Consider the following 21,070-nt stretch of genomic DNA (forward strand, 5'->3'; position numbering starts at 1 on the left):
CTTTTTGAAAAAGTATTCTCCACTATAAATTCAGCTTCTTCTCGCTTGCTGTTTTACAATTTACACTTCTCCATTATTTTACCTTTTAAAACTTACTGTAGTAGTAGTAGTAGTAGTATTAGTTAACGCCGGGCTCGGCCCGGCTTGTTAGCCGGCCGTTAGCAACCTCCCGAGGGGTATCTCGGCGCGCGTTCTATCTTCTTTATTTACACAGGGGGAAAACAAGGAGGGCAGAGGCGGATCGTGCCTGACCGGGTTCGGGCCCGGTCCTGCTTAGGGGGTTAGTTCACTGACGCGACCCCGTGCCTAAGGTGCACGGAGGGTTCGTCTGACGGCTTGTACCGTGAAGTGTGGGTGAAAAGGCAGTAAGTCTATTCCTCGTCAGAGTTCGAGTCGTTTACGATCGGTGTCCCTAGGCGTAAAGTGCGTTCGTGGCGCGCGGGGCGCTGGCGGGCCGCTCTGGGGCGGGCGCTGAAGTAGTTGGTGGCTATCGAAAACGCCTCAAAGCTTTTCGGTTGCCCGAAGCTTGTCTGGAAGAATTTCCAGCGTTGGGCGCGATTTGGCGGCCCGGCCGGCCGGTCGTTATTAGGCCACGGCCAGTTTCTCCACACCGCCCGCGAATAGCGGCAGTGCACCGGGTGCTTAGGGGAGGTCCGCTTCCAGCACCAGGCACACGAGGTGTTTGCATCCTGGTGGTTGAAACGGTCATGGTAGGCCTTGAAATCGCCGTGGCCGGTCCTCATGGCCAAATAATGGCCCAGTAGGGGTCTTGGCAAACGCAGTTCCTCGGGCTCCTTTCTCGGTGTGTATTGGAATTTCCATTCCCTATATGCGGGGGACCGTTCACAGAGTTCTTTACGCCACCAGTCCTTCTCTATATTCGAAAGAATGGCTCTGAGGACCGTGCCGGCACCGCTATACGTGGTTTGCTGAGCCCTCGGGTCTGGGTCCGGCGGTCCGGCGGAGCCGGCCTTGGCCAGCTCGTCAGCCCGGTCGTTTCCCGGGATTCCCTGGTGCCCAGGGCACCAACGGACCCGAACCTCGGTACCTTGTTTTCGGAGTAGATCGACAAGGTCATGGAACTCCAGAAAGGCCCATTGGGACGAACGCGGCGCGTCGCCTCTAAGACCCCAAATAACCGAGGTGCTGTCCACACAAATCCAGATCCGGGCGCCTGGCTGGGCCTTGGCTGCCGCCTGTAGCCCTTTTAGGGCGCCAATCGCCTCGGCGTCGAAAACGTGGCTTTCCGGCGTAATAGATGCGGAGCCTGCGGCAAATTCCAGGCCCGCCCTAAAAGCGGCCCATCCGTACCCTATTTGGACGCAGTTGTTTTCGTGTTTTTCCGAACCATCCGTATATACCACGATATCGTCAGGTGATACTATGTCCAGCCATTCGATAAAGCGGCGGGCCGCTTCCTCTTTCGGGACTCCTCCGGTGGGGTCAGTGCGAGAATCCGGGGCATTGCGAGGTGCGCGCAACTCTAGTCTCCGGATCCGCGGGAGAAGTTGTGCAGCCGTTTGCAGGGTCGTGGCCGAATGGCCCGAGTTGCGGGCACGAGGTGTTTCACGCAGGCGGCTGACAAGGGGGTGCCCCTTGTCCGCGAGCCTTAGTCGGGCGCCGTATTTCAGGCGGGTGTAGGCCAGCGCGACGCGGGCCGAGGGTAGTCCTGCGTCCCTGAGAACAGTGGACGAGGGGGTGGTTTTATACGCCGGGAGAATTGCCCGTGCCGCTAAAACCAGCGGTTTGTTCAATGCTTTAAGGAGTCCTCTTTGCTTGTGCGCCGGGTTGTACCATGCCTCGGCTGCGTAGGTGGCCGAGGAACCCACGCATGCCACCGCTGCCTTGCGAAGTGCAGCCGCAGGCGGTCCGTATCTTACTGCCCCAAAGCTCTTAAGGTGGGCAGCGACCGCCATTGTTTTGGCAGCCCTTTCGGCCACGTGGCGGCGCCCGTCTAGCCGTCGGCTGAACCAAAAACCAAGCCAACGCATGCCCGGGTAGCGCTCGGCCCCGGAGGCGCTTTGTCCGCGTCGACCGCCCGGTAGTTGGACCGGGGTAACCGTTCTACCATTAATCCGGATTTCCGGGTTGCGACCGTGCCTTTTCTTAGTAATATGGATCACCTCTGTCTTTTCCGCTGCAAAATGGATCTTCTCTTCCGCCGCAATTTCGTGTATATCCCGGAGTTTATCTTCCAGCCAACGTACGTTTTCCTCCAACGAGGGTGACGATTTCCATATAAGCACGTCGTCTGCGTATGCCAACCGCCACTTCGTACCGTTTTTGACGAGATACGCCAAATATAGCATATATAGGATCGGGGAAAGGGGAGACCCTTGCGGGGTGCCGCACCCAAGCCGCCTAAAGCCCGTGGTCGTACCCTCCAGCCGGACTCGGGCCTGGCGGCCGCTTAAAAAGTTAATCACGAACCTGAGGAGCATTTTACTAAACCCGAGGCTCCGCATTTTCCGTATTAATCGCCCATGGAGGAGGGCGTCGAAGGCGCCTTGGACGTCGCATGCGACAAGGGTAACTTCCTCCCCGCGAGCTAGAGCCTGCTCGATATCGTGGGCGAGGGCACAAACCAGATCCGTCGCCGATCGTTTGGGTAGGGCACCGCCGTGGGTGCAGCTAAGGAGCCCGTTGTCGTATATGGCCCAAACTATCCGGCGTGCAACGAGCCTCTCGAGGCCTTTTCCGATGCAGGAGAGGAGGGCTATAGGCCGCCAAGATCGAACGCTGCTCCGGTCTTTCTTCCCCGTTTTCGGTAGCATCGCGACTTCGGCCTTCTTCCAAGGCGCTGGGAAATGTCCGAGTTCCAGGCAACGTTGGTAGAGCCTGCGCACCGGCTCGGCCAACGAAACCCATCCGGCTTTTAATAGCCGGACGGTCATTCCGTCGATGCCCGGGGACGTGCTCGTAACCCCAATGCAGGAGCGCTCCGCCTCTTCCGCACTAACCTGGGTGTCCCAAGGGATTTTAGCCTCGTCCGGCGACCAGGCCTCCAAGGGGTCTCCCTGCAGGTCATCCTCCGCCGAAAATCGGCCAAACACCTCCCGTTGCAGTGCTTCCGCTTTTGCTAAAGGCTCGCTCACTTGCTCGCCGTTAATAACCAGCGGCGGGGACCGGAGGCGTGGTCCGGCTCCCAGCCAGCCCACCATGTTCCACAAATCCTTATCGTCGCGCAATTGGTCGATCCGGTGCCTCCAGTACTCCCGCTTCGCGGCCCGCACCCCTTTCGTATAGGCTTTTTCCTCGGCAGAGGCGTCTGCCCTATTTACAACGCTCCGTTTAACCCGCTGGAATTCGGACCAGAGCCGCTGGCAGTTTTCGGTCCACCAGGGAGCCGAGCTGCCCCTTTTTCCCGCCGGCGTACCCACGACCCACGTCACTTGCTCCCATAAAGTTGTAAATTCAGCTACCCACGCGTCCAATGCGTAGCCATCGGCCGCGGATCCCGGGTCCGGCATATCTTGCATGCCAAAAGCAAGTAGCTCCGCGAACTTTGGTAGCCGGTCGTCCCTAACCGAAACGTTGACCGCCTCCGGGCGGGGGGCGCCGCGCGTCCGCAGCGTGGTATAAAGGGATTCGTGGTCGGAGCCTATGTAAAGACTGCTGTCAACCACAGTTATTGTGCTGGGGAGGTTGGAAAAGACCATATCCAGTAAACCCCCGTCGCGGTGGGTGGGCACGCCGATATTTCCTGTAAAACTCATCCCCTGGGCTTGCGCCCATGCCGTCAGTTGATCCCCTCCGCGTGCGTTTGCGCGGCCCGGCTGGTATGCAGCAGCCGCTACGTTAAAATCGCCGCCTAGCACCGTGGGTCCATTTGGCACGGTATTGCATACCATTTCCAGCGCGGCCTCAGTACCCGGAGCCCTATATACGTTAATAAACAATATTCCGTTAATTTCGAGCCAGAGTACGTCCCGCGTATTTTGGCCCTGCGGTAACCGTCGTTGTGTGGCCCCTAGGGCGGCCCCCTTTTTGACGTAGGTGAGCACCCGGGGCCGGAGCCCAGTCATGGCTTCGTAAGTGTTGGCGTGCCATTCGTCCACTGGCGCAAAAGCATTATAGCCCGGGTGCGTTTGTGTAGTCGTATTTAGCCCGCACTATGGCTCTTAAACGTTAACCAGGTCCACTTTTCTCTGGTGGCACAACTCCAATAGGCTCAGATGCACACCCATCCTTTTACCTACGTTGGCCCAAACTACGTCGAGGCATTCCCGCTGCATATTGCCGAGCGAGTATTTCGTCATATCGATCGATGGGTTGCTTCCAAGTCTATTACATCAGCGGGGCAGATTTCGGCAGCCGCTGCGTCTTCCTCCATTTCGGCTGCCCAAACGATTTCGTCGTGCACACGTTCCTGTTCAGCCTGCAGGAAGTTGCGGATGTCCGCCCCTGCCGCCTCGCATGGCCGCGCTCTTTTATTTGAAATGCTCGATCGGGAGCTCGAGGTTTGCGAATGCTGCGATGTGGTGTTTAGGACCGGGATTGCAGGTGCTGGCTCTCGGCGGGCCGCCTCAGCCCGGTCGTTGATAATCGCGGCACGGTTGGCACGTCCGATTCTGCGGATCCCCTTTAATTTACGCTGTGAAGGTCGTTCAAACTTCCCATTTACCACTAAAGGTCGGGCAGGGCAGTTCTTATATCCGGATGGGAAATGGCCGTGGCAATTGACGCATTTGGGGGCTGCTTTGCACGGCTTTTCCTCTGTCGCATGTTTTGCTTCACCACATATGCCGCAACGCGCTTGCCGTACGCAGCGACGTATTTCGCAATATCCCTGGCAACCGTCGTGGTGGTGTGTAATTTTGCGTGATTTTTCAACCTTCCGCGCACGTTTCGACACTCCAAAAAGCTGAAAGGGTTTTACGGGTTAAAGGAAGGACACTATCCACGTGCCCTCAGCCGTATGTGGGTCGTAACCATGTTTGGAAATATACCAGTTGACTGGCTGCTGGCCTGCTGCCACGGTAATCTCCTCCTGGATTACCTTATGTACGTCCTTTCTTCCGTCCAGGCAATTGAGCGTTCGGGGCACTCCAGAGACGGCGTATGTGTGCCAGGTTGTCGGGACAGTGACTTCCCGCGCGTCCAATGCGTCCATAATGGCCTTGACCGCGCTGGGGTTGAGGAGTTTTTGCCGTGTTTCCTCAGAGGCCACCGTAACACCCCAGCCCGTGGGGGTACGCTTGGCGTTTGGGATTTCACTGTGTGGCACCGAGACCAATTCGGCCAGTTTGGTCGTTACCGCGTATGGCTCCCTCGTCACCATCCGCAATTTGTCATTTACGCGGATCAGGATGCGGTTGGACGGCTGTTCTGTCAAACGTTTCGGGGCTTGGGAGCGGTCCCGGCCCGATTGGGAGGGAGTTGCGGAGCTGTCAGGTGTATTGCCGGGCGTCGTACGTATCGGGTACGAGCGCGTGGCCGGGGTTAAAATTTGCGTTGGGGCCGCCGCTGGTGGCGTGGCGGCTCGCTCGGCCCATGTGACCGATTTGTTAGTGGGCGTGCCTCTGCCTTTAGAGGCCGACGACGCCGTGCCCGTCCGCGTAATTAAAATGCTGCGCCTTTCGCTGGAACTGGTCGGCGAACGCGACGGGGAGCGTGAACGCTCTTTTTCAGGGAGGGTGCGACTGAGGAACCAGCCGCTGATCACGTCGTCAAGTTCAAAAACAATTCTCCTAAGCGCGGCGTCCTCCGGGGCCTGTAAACTTTCGAGCTTGGCTGCAAAGACCTCTTCGAGCCAGCTGCCGACTGTTTCCACGTTTTCCAACTCCTGCTGCAGTGTTTTGATGGCCAGGGCCGGGAGGCTGGAGTACCTTCCGCGGCCAGCCGGCTGAGGCGCGTTAGCGGTGCGCGTGTCGAGAGATACGTGTCCCGACTCGGCCTGGCCCTGCGGCAAAGCCTGCGGCGTGCTCTGCGGGCGCGCGCGGCGGTTTGAGACCTCTGGTGAGGCCATGACGACCAGCGCCCGGAGGGCGAAAATTCTTCAGCTGTTAAGCTTATTGGTGTGTTTGGGTGTGAATCGCTAACAAAGGTGGGTCTGACCCATGAATGGTGGAGGATGCTTGAGTAAATGATGATAGTGTGATTGACGAGGTTAAAATAAGTACCGCATTCAAGAAATGTACTGTGCACAAAGATGAGCGAATACCTTATAAATCTCACTGTTTGCATAGCTGGTCGAAAGCGGAATTTTATAAATACAAGTTGGAATTATGCGTGGAACCCCCGGATCCCAACGTGCTGCCATATAGCAGGAGCATCGATTACCAACATGTCTACCTGCCCAACTTGCCTTGGGCAGTGGAACCCAGCCACCTGTAAGATTACTTACTCTATTATTTCTCCGAGGTTTTGATGAAAGATGAGCCAAAAATAGTTCATTCAATGCCTCAAGGGCTCCGCAACTTCTCGGCACAGTGCCACTATATTCCCTAGTCTGGTCTAGTTCTAGTTCTAGTAATATGTATATCTTTTGGCTTCCATCCTCGGCAGAAAAATACGGACGAGATAGTGCGCTACCTGAATCGCGTGACGTCATGTGCACCCGGTCGCGCAATTAATTACATCCAACTTTCTCGGCGATTCCACAAGCCTTGACACACACATGGAGACTTTCTTTTGGCGGAACATTTTTTTCGAGCTCACAACAATGGTGGCAGCCATTGACGCAGACCCAGAATTAAGCGGCGAAAACCTGAGAGATGTGCTGTGCGTGGGTGCAGGCCCGGTTGGGCTCCTGCTGGCACTGTTGACCAAGAAAAGCGGCAGCTCCGGCGTCGACCCCACCAAGGCCACCACCCCCAGGGTCACCGTGGTGGACAGACAGCCGGCGCGATATCCACTGCCTCGTGCCGTGTGTCTCGACCACGAGGGACAGCGCATCCTCCGCTCGGCTGGTCTGGGGCCAAAACTGACGCCGCTGCTCGAGGACATCATCGGCCCACCCGGGACTAATTTTGCCTGGAAGGATGCAGATGGGGAGATTGTGAGTCCAACAGGATGTTCCCAGGCCAGCTCTTGTTCAGTTGGCATGGGGGTTTAGTTCTAGAACTAGAACTATCCTAAAACTAGAACTATCCTAGAACTGCAACTAGACATGGTGTCATGGTCTGTCTTTTTTTTTTTTTTTTGCTGACTCTGGCCTCCAGATTGTGGATCTCGAGTGGGAAAAACCTACAGCTAGCGGCTTGAATAGAGCATCCGGTTTCTGCCAGCCAGAGTTGGAGGCCATGTTGGAAGAAGCCTGCAGGGATGCCGGCATTGATATTCTTCGTGGTTTGGGTCTGTCATTCTCATCGGGCAATCTCGCTATTTTTAACAGCGCATCGTGTTAATATGCAAGGAGCCAACCTATAGAACTCGTCTCCCTCCACCAGCACGACGATCACGTCACTGCCACTTTCAACAAATGGCCAAGCGAGCATGGATCCAGCACACCATCAAAAGCCACGGTGGTGCGCACACGGTACCTCGTCGGTTGCGACGGCGCCAACTCGACGGTGCGCCCACTGTGCAGCATCGACTTCAACGACCTCGGCTTCCAGTACGACTGGCTGGTGTGCGACATGCTGACCAAGGGCAACGGCCTGCCGCCCAAGGTGCTGCCGCACAAGAACGGCGCGCAGATCTGCGACCCGGACCGGCCGACCACCTTTGCCATGGGGGGCAACGGCCGCCGCCGCGTCGAATTCATGCGCCTCCCCGCCGAGGCCAGGGAAGAATTCTTTACAGAGTCCAGAGCCTGGGAGCTGCTTCGGCCATGGGGCTTCAGCCATCACTATGTCGACATGGAACGCGTCGCCCTGTATACCTTTCGAGCCCGCTGGGCAGGGGAATGGCGGAAGAATAGAGTTTTCCTCGCAGGGGATGCTTGTCATCAGGTGCGCTTTGCTGGGGGCGGTCCCGGGGCGATCGAGATCCAACATGGTCATGTCTAACGGAACCTCTGCTCCGGTGCCAGATGCCCCCTTTTCTAGGCCAGGGCATGAACAGCGGCCTTCGCGATGCCGCGGCACTCGCCTGGCGTTTACGTCTCGCCCTGGATGGGCATGCCAACACGTCCGGATTTCTGCTGGACTCGTACTGCACCGAGCGGCTGGCGCACGTCCGAGCTATCATTGACCACAGCGTGCTGCTTGGAAAAGTCATTTGCGAGACTGACAAGGCACAAGCTGCAGCATATGCAAAGGATTTGAGGGCAAACCGTGAGTCGGCCGAACTCCCCCCTTCCTTTATAATAATGGCTTACAACCCGAGCGATGAACTCGACAACATGTTTTTTTCACGAGTATAAAACAGGACAGCTGATAATAATTCGGACAAAGCTCCGCCACACGGCTTTGATCCTCACCTTGGCACGCCGGGAATTTTGCAGATGGATCATCCCGCAGCAGGTCTCGTAGCTATGCAGAGGCCGGTGGCAGGTCCTGAAGGTGGAAAAGCTAGTCTCTTTGATCAAGTGTACGGCGCTGGCTGGCGATTGCTTGTATGGGGAGACACACCAAGAATACGTCTATCACCCGCTGCCCAGGAATTCTTTGATGCGATCGGCGGAAAGGTAGTTGCGCTCAAAATGACGGATGACGCGACGGGGGATTACGGCAGGTGGTTCGAGGAGGACTTGGGCAGCGCAAAGGCTGTGTTGTGGCGGCCCGACTTTTACGTCTATGGGGTGATTCGGGAGAGGTTGGAAGAGGCCGACGACATGTTGTTGGGATTGAGGGATAAGATCTTTGCGCCCCTGCTATAAATCTGGTCGAGAATATGTACAAGATATTCACCGATTAAAAATAGTCGAATGCAAAGTTAGCGTATGGTTTTGCTGGTGTTTTTTTTTTTTCTTTTTTCTTTTTTTTTTCTTCTTTATGACGGTGGAATATTATTGCACGGATCGGATCTTGAAGCATAAAAGATGGAGCATAACCCGACGGGATTATTCTGGGCACGCGGGAAGAAGCGACAGGGAAAAAAAGGGAAGGAAGAAATAAAAAGGAAAAGGAAAATCATAAGAGTCGCGAACCCGGCCGCAAGCGCACCAAACGGGCGGGCCAAATGCCCCGCAAGAAGAGGGACAGAGGGAACAAAAATAAAATAAAACGAACCAGGATCTTGACAGGTTGATTAGCGAATGCAGTTTAGCAAATCGCAGCTTGCAGGTTTTGGGTTGCCGATCCGGTAACCGCAAACGGAATAGGCTCGGGTTGCTACGTTGAATTGTTTGGTTTTCTGGCGCTGCTGCAACGGTAGCATCGAACCGAGTGGTATGCTGCGCTTTCGTGAATTGCTTTCCAAAAGCAGCAATCACATCGCCAAATCGTGAAAAATTTGGGTTTGCTGGTTGGTTGGTACCTGGGGTACGGTTAGGCAACATGCCCTTGGTGGTATTTTATCACTTTTTTTTTTTTTCTCTGGCTTTTTTTTTGTCATTTGCTCCTTCAATTCTGCAAACATGTCACTTGAAATATTAATCTAATCTGCTGGCATGTCCGTGCTCGTTTCTCCTCCCTGCTTGCTAATTGTTTGCTCAGTCCGGCATTTGGTGGATCCGAATCACGCCGGTTTTCGGTGGGCGAGGGGGCTGGAGGGGTGACGAGTTTGCAGCCCGCAATGGGAATGCTCTGCGATTAGGGGAGGGAAAAAAAGAGATAAAAAAAAAAAAAGAATAGCACACACCTTTCAAAATGGCTGCTAACATGCAAGCTTGCTCAGGAAAGGAAACCATATCGCGACAGCGCCTAAGTGACTAGTCACGTTTTTTTTTTTTCTCGCGCTTGTTTGATGCAAGGGCATGTGCCCAGGGTCTAGCTTCCATTGTATGGTAACCATAAATGCCAAACCATCAATTCGGAATGAACCGATTGATGATACCCTTAGGTTAATTATAAAGAAGGTGACGGGGTCCAACCGCCCAACCAACCGCTAGTGAAGATTTATTTTGAGACTTTTACCTTTCTTTACATCATCCAGCAAACGACATATAGCGAAAGCGAAAAGACGAAAAGGTTGAACCGAGAAAGAGAGAGAGACAAAAGAAAAGAACAAAAAAAACATCCACCTCCCATTCGCCGCCATCGAACAAAACATGAACCGCTGGAACCTCGGGCTGCCATTTTCCAAGTGCGGCGAGCCGGCGTGCCCACAAGTCGTCAACCTGCAAAGATGCTCGGCGTGCAAGGCGGTGGTCTACTGCAGCCGCGACCACCAAGCCGCTGACCGACCGCGGCACAAGTCGTGCTGCGTCATGGTCAAGAAGCAGATGGTGGCGTACGAGGCCGAGGCGTCAAAGGTGCGGGAGCGCATCGCCCCCGGGGAGCAGGGGCAGGTGCTCGGGACGCAGGCGACCAACTTTGGCGTCAGGGCGCTCAGCGAAATGTTCATCGCCATCGCGGGGTCCACGACGCAGGTGCCGCGGTCGTACCTCCAGGCGCGCTTCGACCTCATCACGGCGCTGCTCAACATCCGCACCGGGGAGGCCGTCGAGGCCGCGCTGGGACACGCCATGGCCATGCTGCACGCGGACCGGGGCGACGTCCTCAGCGTCCGGAGCACGGTGCCGACGCTGCTGCTGCGGCTGGGCCGGGACCAGGAGGCCTACGACTTTGTCAAGTGGTACGAGCGGGTGCCGCGCGACACGTACAGGTGGGGGGATCCCGCCGAGCCGTTCCTCAACCTGACAAACGAGGACGTGACCGAGGAGTGGGACGACCTGGCGCTGAGGAGACTGGGCGTCGACAAGCTCCCCTTGCTGACCTCGCTCGTTCTGCTCAAAGTCCGCCTGGCCCTGGACCTGGCCAACCTGACCGACTTTGTGGCGAAGAGACGAGACGCGGGCCGCGAAGAAGACGACGACCTGCTCGGGGCAAAAAGGGAGTGGGTCCGGGAGAAAGCCATGAGCGGCGTGCTGCACAGCCGCCAAGACCTGGTCGGCGCATGCGGGAGCAGTCGAGGGGAGGCGCTGCAGGAGAGCAACAGGGCGCAGATCAAGAAGCTGATCGCCGCCACGACGGCCAGGAACAAGCACTACTGGCCGGCCCTGCACAACCCGACCCAGTACAGCCACGAGTCACCGACGGTCTACGCGCGGGGATCAAGGGAAGAGGTCATCTTGGCCTTCAGAGAGACGTGGTATGCATGGAGCGAAACGCCCCAGGCCTTGGATTACATCAAAGCACTCACGGCCCCGGTTGTTGGGTCGAGGTAGCCCCAGAGAGGGGGGCCCTTTTTGTCCTTTTTTTTTCTCCATTCCTTTTGACTTTTTATTTTATCGTCTTTTTTAATTTTCTTCAACTCTCTCTTCTCAGCGTAAAAGCACAGGAACTGAATGCGATTGGCCAGATACCTCTTTTTTCCCTTATTTCTTTCTTTCTTATGGTTCTTCTTGACATTAATAGACAGGGGTGGTTAATAGCCCGAACGTTCCCCACCACGCTTTTGGCGAGCGACAGCGCCCCCAAAATTTCAATTTAATGGTACAAGCTTACCTTGACCAGCCAGCCCTGCTGCGCTCTTGCCGGGCTGGGTAGCGTTTACCAACAGGACCAAGGTGTGAGTGGGTCTGTTGATTCTAGAAGGGCGTGCTGTTCGTTCTTCGTATTGATTAATAATGACCAGATCCTAATGATTAGTGTAGCATTTTCTTCTTCTTCTTTTTTTTCTCTCTCTCTTTTTTTTTTGTGTCGCTAACCTGAATGTTTCTCCCTTGGATTTTCTGGTGCTGCGCATAGATGTCGGTGCAGAGTGGGCCGAGGTTTGCATACGCTCGCTTTCATTACTCCATAGTCTCGCATTCGTATTTGAAAAGTGGTTCGCAGCCACCCAAGGTAACCTTGGCTATACTGTATGCGAAATGCTACCGAGGTGACGAGGTGATATAGGCAAGGTACTAGCTACTACAAAACTACTGCACAGTACAGTCGTATACAGCCAGAGTGGGGCGGCAAATACCTCGCTAGTACGTATTCTGACTAGGTTACAAATCTACAATGGTACCAAGTAATAGCGCTGACAAGCAAAGGGACCGACCGCGTGCTACATGGGGGCAGGCAGGAAAGTTAATTGTTTTGTAATCAACAGTTTTTTACCCAAAATGGACATATGGACATAACACCCCTCACTGACAAAAAAAAAAACCGTCAGCATCACGCCAAGACCTGCACGTCGGTGGTGGGCTCTCGATTGATTCTTGTCCAATAGCAGGTATCTACCTAGGTAATGCAACCCAGGTAATGAAGCCAGGCAGGCATTCAAGTCCTGGGAATCCTGAAAATGGGATACTCCTCGCCGACTTTGAGCGGGATGATGTTGATCGTCACGTAGCTGTCGATAATCTCGGGCTCGAGCGCGAGAAACGCCGACGCCGCGTTCTTCTGCCTCTCGTGTTGACCTTGACGCTCCCCACCGGCAGCACCACCTCACGCTGGTAGGTCCCGGTGGTGACCGTGTTGAGCACGTGGCCCTCGTAAAGAATACGAGCCAGGCTCGACGACGTCGCATTGAGCACCTCGACCGTCTGGCTGAAGACGTAGCCCAGCCTCTCGACCTCGAGACCCAGTATCTCGAGCCGTTAGGTTTTCCGGGACAAAAGTCGGTCACGACCATGTCGTCGTCGTCACTGACAAACACTGCCCACGCATCCTCGACCGTCTTGTACACCTCGCCGGCTCGGTCGCGCGCCATGTCGAGTATGGCCTCGGTCTTGACGAGCTGCGTCGCCACCCGCCGCTGGAGGTGCTGGTCGGCTAGCCGGATGCCGCGCGTCTCGAGCAGGAAGGAGACGGTGTGGCCCAGCCCTCGCGGCATTGCGGCCGGTGCGGGCCTCGGTGACGGCCTGCTCCAGGCGGGTGGCGGAGCCGCGCGCCGTGTTGATGGCGCCCGTCAACGCGCTGCAACATTATTGGGACGGTCCTGTTTTGGGACTGGCCCCCAATTTTGGATTTCGATGCGACCTGTCAGGTACAAACGGAGTCTGCCAAGCCATATGAGTTACAACCTCCACACCACCATTATTAAAAGTGTTAACTACGAAATTTGGAGAAGCCCATTTCGCCCTCTAATTATTCTGTAGCTAGAATTGCTAGTTCTAGTGCTATTAGGCCAGAGCAGTGGGACCGTCCAACGTAACCTAAACTATTACCAATACTTATGTTATCATTTGCCAAGCTGCGTCCTGTGTTGTTTCCAAGGAAAAGTCAACACAAAACCCAGCACCAACGTGCTAGTAGGCCGTGGCTGATTTGTATAATCTGCATCTCATCACCTTTTCACATACCTCCTCGCCAATGCAGGGTTGTGTCGGGGTCTACCAACGGAAATTGGCATTAAAGAATGGAATTGCTTAATGCGAAGATTGTGGTGAAGCTGACGCGAAGGCGTGGTCGGACGTGCGAGATGAGCGCGAAGGTGTTGAGGTTTCGCAGCTTCGAGCAGCGATGGGTCAAGGGGCTCGTTCATATCGGTCTTCACCCTCGTGGAGCCTTTTGAAAGGACGAAGCTGTCGTTTTTTCGTGAGGTCCTTTGTGTGGTTTCTTCCCTGTGAGATCCCTAGACACGGGCGCTCCCAGTGGTAATAGCCTGATTTTGCTATGAAACCTCTAGACGAAGCTAAATCAGTAGCGTTGGCGACAAGGAAGTGAGTTATTGCACAACCTTTCCTCACTGACGAGCCTGCTTTGTCAAGAACCATAAACGAATAGAGACGGGTAGCCGGGGACGTTAGAATCATAATTAAATGTATCCTCACAATATTTTTGCCGAAGCTCTCATCTAACCTATCGCAGCCACAGTAATCTAGCTTTCTTCCGCCCACGGCAGGGATAAAGCTCTGGGAGACTGTTCTGCGGCTATGTGTAACTATGTATTAAATCTAGTTAACGACGAAACCAATTTGCCTAAGCTACGGAAAGTTAACGAAATGAACTGTCAAGGATGGAACACTGCCGAACAATTAACAATCGACAATAACCCCGTTCATTACCAAGCTGGAGAAAGACCGTCCACAACTGCATATCCGTAGAAATCCAGACAAATGCATCGGTTTTTTTTTCGAAATTGGGCTCGCAATAAAATTACTATCTCTGGGTATTGGCAGAGCCAGCTACTCAACCCGAGACACAATGATCTAAAACAGCCTTTAGGTTAATAATGGTCAGTCATGTCGCAGAGGCCACTTTACGTATGGGAATTATAGACCATTGAAACGTTACAAACTGGGATGAGTTCGTGATATTAAAGCAACTCTCTCCCGTACACAAAATTTTCAGTATGGGCGCACGGACCATGCTGTTAACGTTTGCGCGGGACTTCCGCCTGTAGCCCTAACAGGCGCGCACACACGAAAAACTTTTCAACCTGTCGCCCTAAGCACCGTCACTACACGGAACGCCTTTCCTCGCAACACCCATGTATAATCGACAGATCTCCCCTTTGACGAGTTTTCCACTGATCGCGGTGAAGGAAGAGTCCGATCGGCGGCTCGGCGCGCCACCCGCATAGAGGCGCACAAGACAAGGCCCAATCTCGCGATGCGAGCCAGCGTGGCACAAAAAACTTTGCCAGCCGGAAAGGCAGGCGTCCTTCCCCGGAAGGCTAGACAATACGGTTTAAAAGAAAGGGAAATTAGGCTGAGAACCACCCGACGGTTCTTCGAATCGACAGGGCACCCTCTCACCCCCTCACACCTTCTGGGATTGCCTGCAGCGAGGAGGTAGTGCCGTTACGGGGGTTGGTTAGTTGTACGTGGACCGGAAGCACTGTGCCGGCGCGGCAGTCTCCAAAGGGTCCCGACAGCAAGACGTGGTCGGCCCATTGCTGGAGACGGCTTTGGGTAACGGGAAGCAAGAAACGTGGGCACGGCCTTGGTTCGCACCCTTGGTACACCCCGTGGACGGTGGGCCGTGGTGGAATAGTGTGACTGAGGCGCCCCATGCTTCTCACTCGCACTGGGAATCTGCGCCGGGTCTGGAGGACGGGAAGAACTCGATTGCATTCATGTCCACATTGTGGCGCTGGGCTAGCCCAGGAACCAACGGGGGACTAAGCTGTGGATGGACATGTACGGGGTGTCGCCGGCTTTTCGAAGCTTTCTACTCGCACTAGGGACGTACACCGGGGCAGATGATGTCGTCGGCATGTTAGGCGGAAGAGACGCTATTTTAGCCGGAGAGGACGGATGCGCGCGTCGGTCTACCAAGAGGCCTTTTTGTGGATGCGGTAGGCTTAAGGTGCAAACCTTGTATTTACGTGGCAGGCTGGGTATCCAGCGACTAGGAGGGCTCTAGCTGGCCTGTCCGTTAGAGGGTCTGGTCCAACCCTGTGACTATAGTTTACTGTAGGAAATGCAAGGGCAAATTCTTCCAGACAAGCCTCGGGCAACCGACAAGCTTTCAGGCGTTTTCGATAGCCACCAACTACTTCAGCGCCCGCCCCAGAGCGGCCCGCCAGCGCCCCGCGCGCCACGAACGCACTTTACGCCTAGGGACACCGATCGTAAACGACTCGAACTCTGACGAGGAATAGACTTACTGCCTTTTCACCCACACTTCACGGCACAAGCCGTCAGACGAACCCTCCGTGCACCTTAGGCACGGGGTCGCGTCAGTGAACTAACCCCCTAAGCAGGACCGGGCCCGAACCCGGTCAGGCACGATCCGCCTCTGCCCTCCTTGTTTTCCCCCTGTGTAAATAAAGAAGATAGAACGCGCGCCGAGATACCCCTCGGGAGGTTGCTAACGGCCGGCTAACAAGCCGGGCCGAGCCCGGCGTTAACTAATACTACTACTACTACTACTACTATCATCATTTACTCCTTTTTTTCAATGAATAATTTCCGGTGGATCTTTTAATGAGAACGAACACAAAACCAAGGCAGCCAGCCATGCGGAACATAATAATTGTAAATTTTGTATTAAAGCGGATAACAGTGTATTTGGTGATAACTAGAACCAGTATTTACCCGCAACTCTAGAAAATTATATATACTACTTGTGTTCAACTCCTTTTGATTTCCTGGATGAAGCTAGTTGAATAGCACAGTCTAATTTGCTTCTGCTTTTTGTACTTTCGTTTTGGCTTTTACAGCTGTTTGTTGTGCTTTTCTTTTCACTCTCTACCAGCTGTTCAGCTTTATCAGTCTTTTACAAACTGTCCAGCTTTGCCAGTCTTTTCCGGCATTCTTTTTTTAGAAGAAAAAATAAAATAAAAAAGATTGTTCACATGCACACCTCTACCTTTTTGGCAGCCATTTTGGCAGCCGCCTCGGCCGTCGAGGCGGCCCAAGGATCTTTCCGGGTCCCGGATATCATAACCCCGGATTGGATACTCCACCAAGCTCGCAACAATAGTCTCTTCACCAGATGGAGACCGCGTTCTCACTTTCTCGCCCCGGCCGGTTGGATGAATGATCCATCCGGTGCCTTTTACGATCCTGCCACCGATTTGTATCATTTGCAATACCAATGGCATCCCAATCACGCTAATTGGGGCAATGTTTCATGGGGCCATGCCGTCTCCAAAGATTTATTCCATTGGAAGGATATTAGAGACTGGCGGGACGATTCGTCGGCATCTTTACCTTCTGGGCGGTTCGAAAACGGGCCACTTTCGTTCTTTTCCGGATCTTCGTATCCTGTCAATCTCAACGGCAAACAGGACGGCACCTTGTTGACCTTTGTGACAAGGCTGAGTGACCTGCCTACAAGTTGGTTAAAGCCGTATAAAAAAAATATGGAAGTCCAATCAATGTTTAGGAGCAAGGATGCCGGTCAAACCTGGCAAGAACTTGGCCCCATTATCGAAAGTCCACCAAAGGGCTGGAACGTCACTGGGTTTCGCGACCCGTATGTGTTTCCCAACCCAGCCCTTGATGCCATCCGTGGCGTGGGCCCTCATTACTATATCACCTTGGGTTCGGGCATCAAAGGGCCAAACGTCCCGGCCACATTTCACGGCGCAGCCCGTCCAGGATTTCTCGGTCCTCGCATGCCGCTCTATGCTGCTCCGGCTTCGGACTTGAGGAAGTGGACTTTCCTCGGCTCGCTGTGGGAGTCCAAGCCCAACGCGAGTCTCGGCCACCCCGACATAACCGGTGCGTACGGATACAACTTTGAGACCAGCGGGGTGTTTAGCCTACCCATCGACAAGAATGCCGGCAACAGCCTCCGCAACACCGCGTGGTTTGCCCTCATGGGAACCGAGGGCGGCAACACCACACTGCACCCGCATGAGCATTGGGCCGTGTGGTCCCGTGGTCACATGGCGCCGACCCGTGGCGGCGGTGTCAAGATGACGCCCACGTCCAGCGGTGCGGCGGACTGGGGCATCACGTATGCCCACACCTCGTTTGAGGATGCGCGCAGGGGCAACGGCAATAGGAGGGTCATGTGGGGCTGGGCCAACGAGGATGTCAACGAGGCGCCGCGTCCTGGAGGAACATGGATGTACCACGTCCTCAAGGCCTTTGGCTACGCGGGCGCCATGAACCTGCCCATTGAGCTCTTCGTCAAGACCACTCATGGGCTGCAGAGGCACACCTACGTTGACGGAAACGAATGGATCCCCGACACGAGGAGTGGATATACTGCCCAGACCTTGGGCATGCGGCCTCTGCCTGACGTTATGAAGCTGCTCACAGCGGGGGCGACGCAAGAGACCTTCAACGTGGGGACTCTGCAGGCCGGCCACGCACCCAAAAAGATCTCCAACCACGTGGGTGACTCCTGGGTCATGACCGTCACGCTTGGCGCCACCCAGGGCCCCGCCGGAATCATCATCGCACAAAGCCCCAACAACGCCGAGTACACAAAGATCATCTACGACCCTCACGCCAAGAAGATCGTGGTGCGGCGGGAGCACAGCACCCTGTTGAAGGGCGTGTTCAACACCCACACGCTGACGGGCCATTTTGCCCCCTACAAGTACGCCCACGGTGCCGTGGAGGACATTAAGTTCACCATCGTGTTTGACAAGTCGCTGCTGGAAATATTCGTCAACGACCGGTTCGCCCTCACCACGCGGCTCTACCCCGTTCGCCGCGACAGCACCGGGATAAGTTTCTTTGCCGGAGAAGCAGGCGCGAATGGCCGGGGCGGCAGGGCAAGCGCCGCGCCCTGGAAGCAGGCGGTCATCTGGAAGGGGTTGAACAAGGCTTGGCCCGGTCGACCCGAGGATTCGAGCTCGAGGCTGATCTGGGACCCGCCCTCGGTCACCAACGGTGGCCTTTACTGGGAGGGATGGTAAAACGTTGGGAAACAAGATGCAGTCCCACTGGCCTTTTGTCTTGTGGAGTTGGCAAAAAGATGTTGCATCTGCTGCCTTTTTGATGCAGTTTGCACGGTTTGCTCAAGTGTTTACCTAGAAATTAGAATCCTTGTTTATAAAAGTTGGAAGCATGATAGAACAATCTTTAGGGTCAAAATTGTGCAGTGTGCGGTTGTCGATCTGTCTGGTTACTTGTCTACTGCGTTGGAAAGTATCCACATGCTTGGTCTCGCCGAGGCAACTGAGCAGAGAAATGTCGTGGTGAGAGACGACTGCCGTGGTAGTTTCTAACCAGATACAAGGGCTGCTTTCGTCACTTGGTCTCAACTAAAGTTGACAAGACTGTCAAGATTTGTGACTTTGGCCTCGGTCGAAATTTTCTAGAACTAGTTCAACATTGAAGAAATGGCTCTTGCGGGTGCTTCATTTCAACCAGTCATCTTGGGCGGCAGTGCAACCCCGTCGCTGCTTTCAAAAGTGCCCAACTCGGCCGAATCATCCCCAGATTGAGCCAGAGATAAAACAAATAAAATCGGACCAGCGAGTGAGATCTATATGTCCGTGGGGCTCAGATCGTGGCTGCGCAGGCTGTAGCATGGATTGCCAGCGCGCGTTGGACCCGGGTATCTAGACTAAATCTTCAGGAGCTTTGTCGACCTCCCATGCAAGGGTCGCCCTAGAAGGTGTCTTGCAGCGATAGACGGGAGCTTTGGCGTCCTGTTGCATCTTTCGGGCTTGGGGTTGTTGTACTGGATGTTTGGGAGTTGTTCTGGATATTTGGGATTACTTTGTGGCCGAGGTCCTGCATCTCCCCCTTATTCAAGACCAACTTGTCAGTCGGGCTGCCTTTTTGTTCCAAGAGTTTTGACGTGTGTCTGTCAATCGTTTGCTCCACTGTTGAACGAATGCTACAAGTTCATTGCGACAAGTCTCGCAAAAATGTCCTTGGACATCCATCACCCACCTTGCTCTGCTGCCGTGGTTCATATACATAAAGTGAAGGTGAAACTCAAAAATGTTGCGTTTCATGCTCGGAGAGATGCCAAAGCATCAACTCAGATCGACCAGTCGGATACTTGGCTGTTTGGACAGTGGCATGACTGAGCTTCTCGAACCCAGCCTGTGTGTGTCTAATAGAATATTTGGAATCGCGCAGCCAGAGATCGACCGGTAGGTCAAGGACCCCATCGACGGCAAATCCCAGGAGACCGATCTACCCGTAACCTTGGCTTAGTCAGGACGAAAGAAGAAAAAAAAAAGATGAGCCAAACGGGGAGCCGGCACTGGCAGAATCGAAAGTCGTTTCGGGCGCAGTTATTACGTACGTGGTGGTGTGGACTGTGTGTGGACTGAGTTGTGCGCAAGCGCCATTCCGCCCCATGACCCTTGCATCCTGCTGTATATGGGGTCGCAGGCATTCCTTGATGGAACAAAAAAGGCGCCTTTGAGAAATCAGGCTCACGTCTCAAGGTCGATCACTGTCCCTGTCCCCCACACTCCGAAAATCTTGTCGAGGTCTATCGCGTCGGGGGATTTGTAGCTTGCCTTGGGACTTTTGCGAAAGGATAAGCCAAGGTGTCCTGGCTGGCAGCAAATCGTTTGGGGGGGAACAAGCTCGACCATGAAATGGTGTGTAGGTATTGTTTGGGAGACCGAGAAACCAAACTGAAAAAAGCTAGCAGATTCTTGGTTAAGCTTGTTGTCAAAAGCTTATTGCTACTGATCAACTTTGCGTCCACCACGTGTCAAGTATGACTGTACCACGTATAAACATATCACGAGGATTCAATGGAGACGTAACGAGGACGGAGGATTATCATCGGATCTCGAGAAGCCGGAGGCTTAATAGGTAATACTGGCGTGGTTAAGAATCTCAAAAAAGAAACAAAGCTCCCCACGGCATTCGCAGATGATAGCACACAACGCCCAGCCTCTGCGGGCAACTGCTATCAAGCTGCAGCACCAAGCTATTATTATTGGGCTGCGTTGCAGTGGGCAGACACATGGTTTTTTTTTCAGGGACCTGGGCTCCAGCCGGCAGGAAGGGGCAAAAGATGGGAGAAAAAATCCCGGCTTAGCATGACCAACTATTATTCCGTTTGCTTCAGACAGAGTCCAGCTTGGCGGGCGGTTGGTTAAAACGCATGGCTGGCAGCGACGAGAATAAAACCCCCCATGGGCCCTGTCCCCCCCGGGGTTTAAGTGGTTTCGATTGCCGTCAAAACGTAATCCCTTTTTTTGTGGAGTGTTGCATTGTCGGGGCGATGGCCGGTTGGAGACCTTGAGACGAGCCGAGACAAGGACGGGCGCGAGTCAGCAGCCCTAACAGCTACGGTTTGGGGACGAGCTTATTTTGGTGTTGTGCATGGGCTGGGTGGTGAATCCGGGAAAAAGGAGAAAAAAAAAGGGAAAACAAAGAAACAGAGGAGCCAGAGAAACAGAGACAAAAAGAAAGTCTGCGATGTAGCACGGCAGTGCCAAAGTTTAATCAACAGTGAATGCAACGTGAGAGTGTGAACCTGAGTGGATCTTTCCGTCCCCAAGCCTTGAATCCCAAATCAAATGAGAAGGGGAAAAAAAAAGGAAAAAAAAAAAAAGTCAAAAAGGAAAAGGAAACAGGAAATAAAAATAAGAACAAGAAAAAAAAGGCGGTCTCAATCTGAAAGCGAAACAAATCGCGGCGATGCTACCGCTCTCATCCATGTCCCGGGGTTTGCGCATAGGGATTCGGGATTTCTGTAGCTGGTTTGGATTTCACGTATACAATGCCTTCCACAATTTTGTTCAACCTACCTGCCTTTTT

The 21,070-nt window shown here is 54.2% G+C and overlaps 5 protein-coding genes across 5 annotated transcripts; 3 read left to right on the forward strand and 2 right to left on the reverse strand.

Moving 5' to 3' along the window:
* Positions 1–4,577: 4,577 nt before the first annotated feature.
* On the reverse strand, positions 4,578–6,088 carry MGG_15494 (uncharacterized protein). The gene is made up of 2 exons (XM_003713231.1): positions 4,950–6,088; positions 4,578–4,864 (listed from the first exon to the last, which is right to left on the reverse strand). The coding sequence occupies exons 1-2, from the start codon at positions 5,966–5,968 to the stop codon at positions 4,627–4,629; spliced, it is 1,257 nt and encodes a 418-aa protein (XP_003713279.1). The 5' UTR covers positions 5,969–6,088; the 3' UTR covers positions 4,578–4,626.
* Positions 6,089–6,534: 446 nt separating this feature from the next.
* Positions 6,535–8,872, forward strand: MGG_10993 (3-(3-hydroxy-phenyl)propionate hydroxylase). The gene is made up of 5 exons (XM_003713232.1): positions 6,535–7,000; positions 7,164–7,296; positions 7,372–7,895; positions 7,976–8,219; positions 8,340–8,872. The coding sequence occupies exons 1-5, from the start codon at positions 6,620–6,622 to the stop codon at positions 8,762–8,764; spliced, it is 1,707 nt and encodes a 568-aa protein (XP_003713280.1). The 5' UTR covers positions 6,535–6,619; the 3' UTR covers positions 8,765–8,872.
* A 1,224-nt stretch (positions 8,873–10,096) lies between these two features.
* On the forward strand, positions 10,097–11,563 carry MGG_14110 (uncharacterized protein; the record flags this gene model as incomplete). The annotated part of the gene is made up of 2 exons (XM_003713233.1): positions 10,097–11,139; positions 11,509–11,563. The coding sequence occupies 2 exons, from the start codon at positions 10,097–10,099 to the stop codon at positions 11,561–11,563; spliced, it is 1,098 nt and encodes a 365-aa protein (XP_003713281.1).
* Positions 11,564–12,257: 694 nt separating this feature from the next.
* Positions 12,258–12,813, reverse strand: MGG_14109 (uncharacterized protein; the record flags this gene model as incomplete). The annotated part of the gene is made up of 3 exons (XM_003713234.1): positions 12,258–12,380; positions 12,413–12,568; positions 12,631–12,813. The coding sequence occupies 3 exons, from the start codon at positions 12,811–12,813 to the stop codon at positions 12,258–12,260; spliced, it is 462 nt and encodes a 153-aa protein (XP_003713282.1).
* Positions 12,814–16,224: 3,411 nt separating this feature from the next.
* On the forward strand, positions 16,225–18,246 carry MGG_10748 (uncharacterized protein; the record flags this gene model as incomplete). Its single annotated transcript, XM_003713235.1, has 1 exon — positions 16,225–18,246. One exon carries the CDS (start codon positions 16,225–16,227, stop codon positions 18,244–18,246), a length of 2,022 nt encoding a protein of 673 aa, XP_003713283.1.
* Between the last annotated feature and the right edge of the window lie 2,824 nt (positions 18,247–21,070).

This window comes from Pyricularia oryzae, chromosome 2 (genome assembly GCF_000002495.2).
Source record: "Pyricularia oryzae 70-15 chromosome 2, whole genome shotgun sequence".
NCBI lineage: Eukaryota > Fungi > Ascomycota > Sordariomycetes > Magnaporthales > Pyriculariaceae > Pyricularia > Pyricularia oryzae.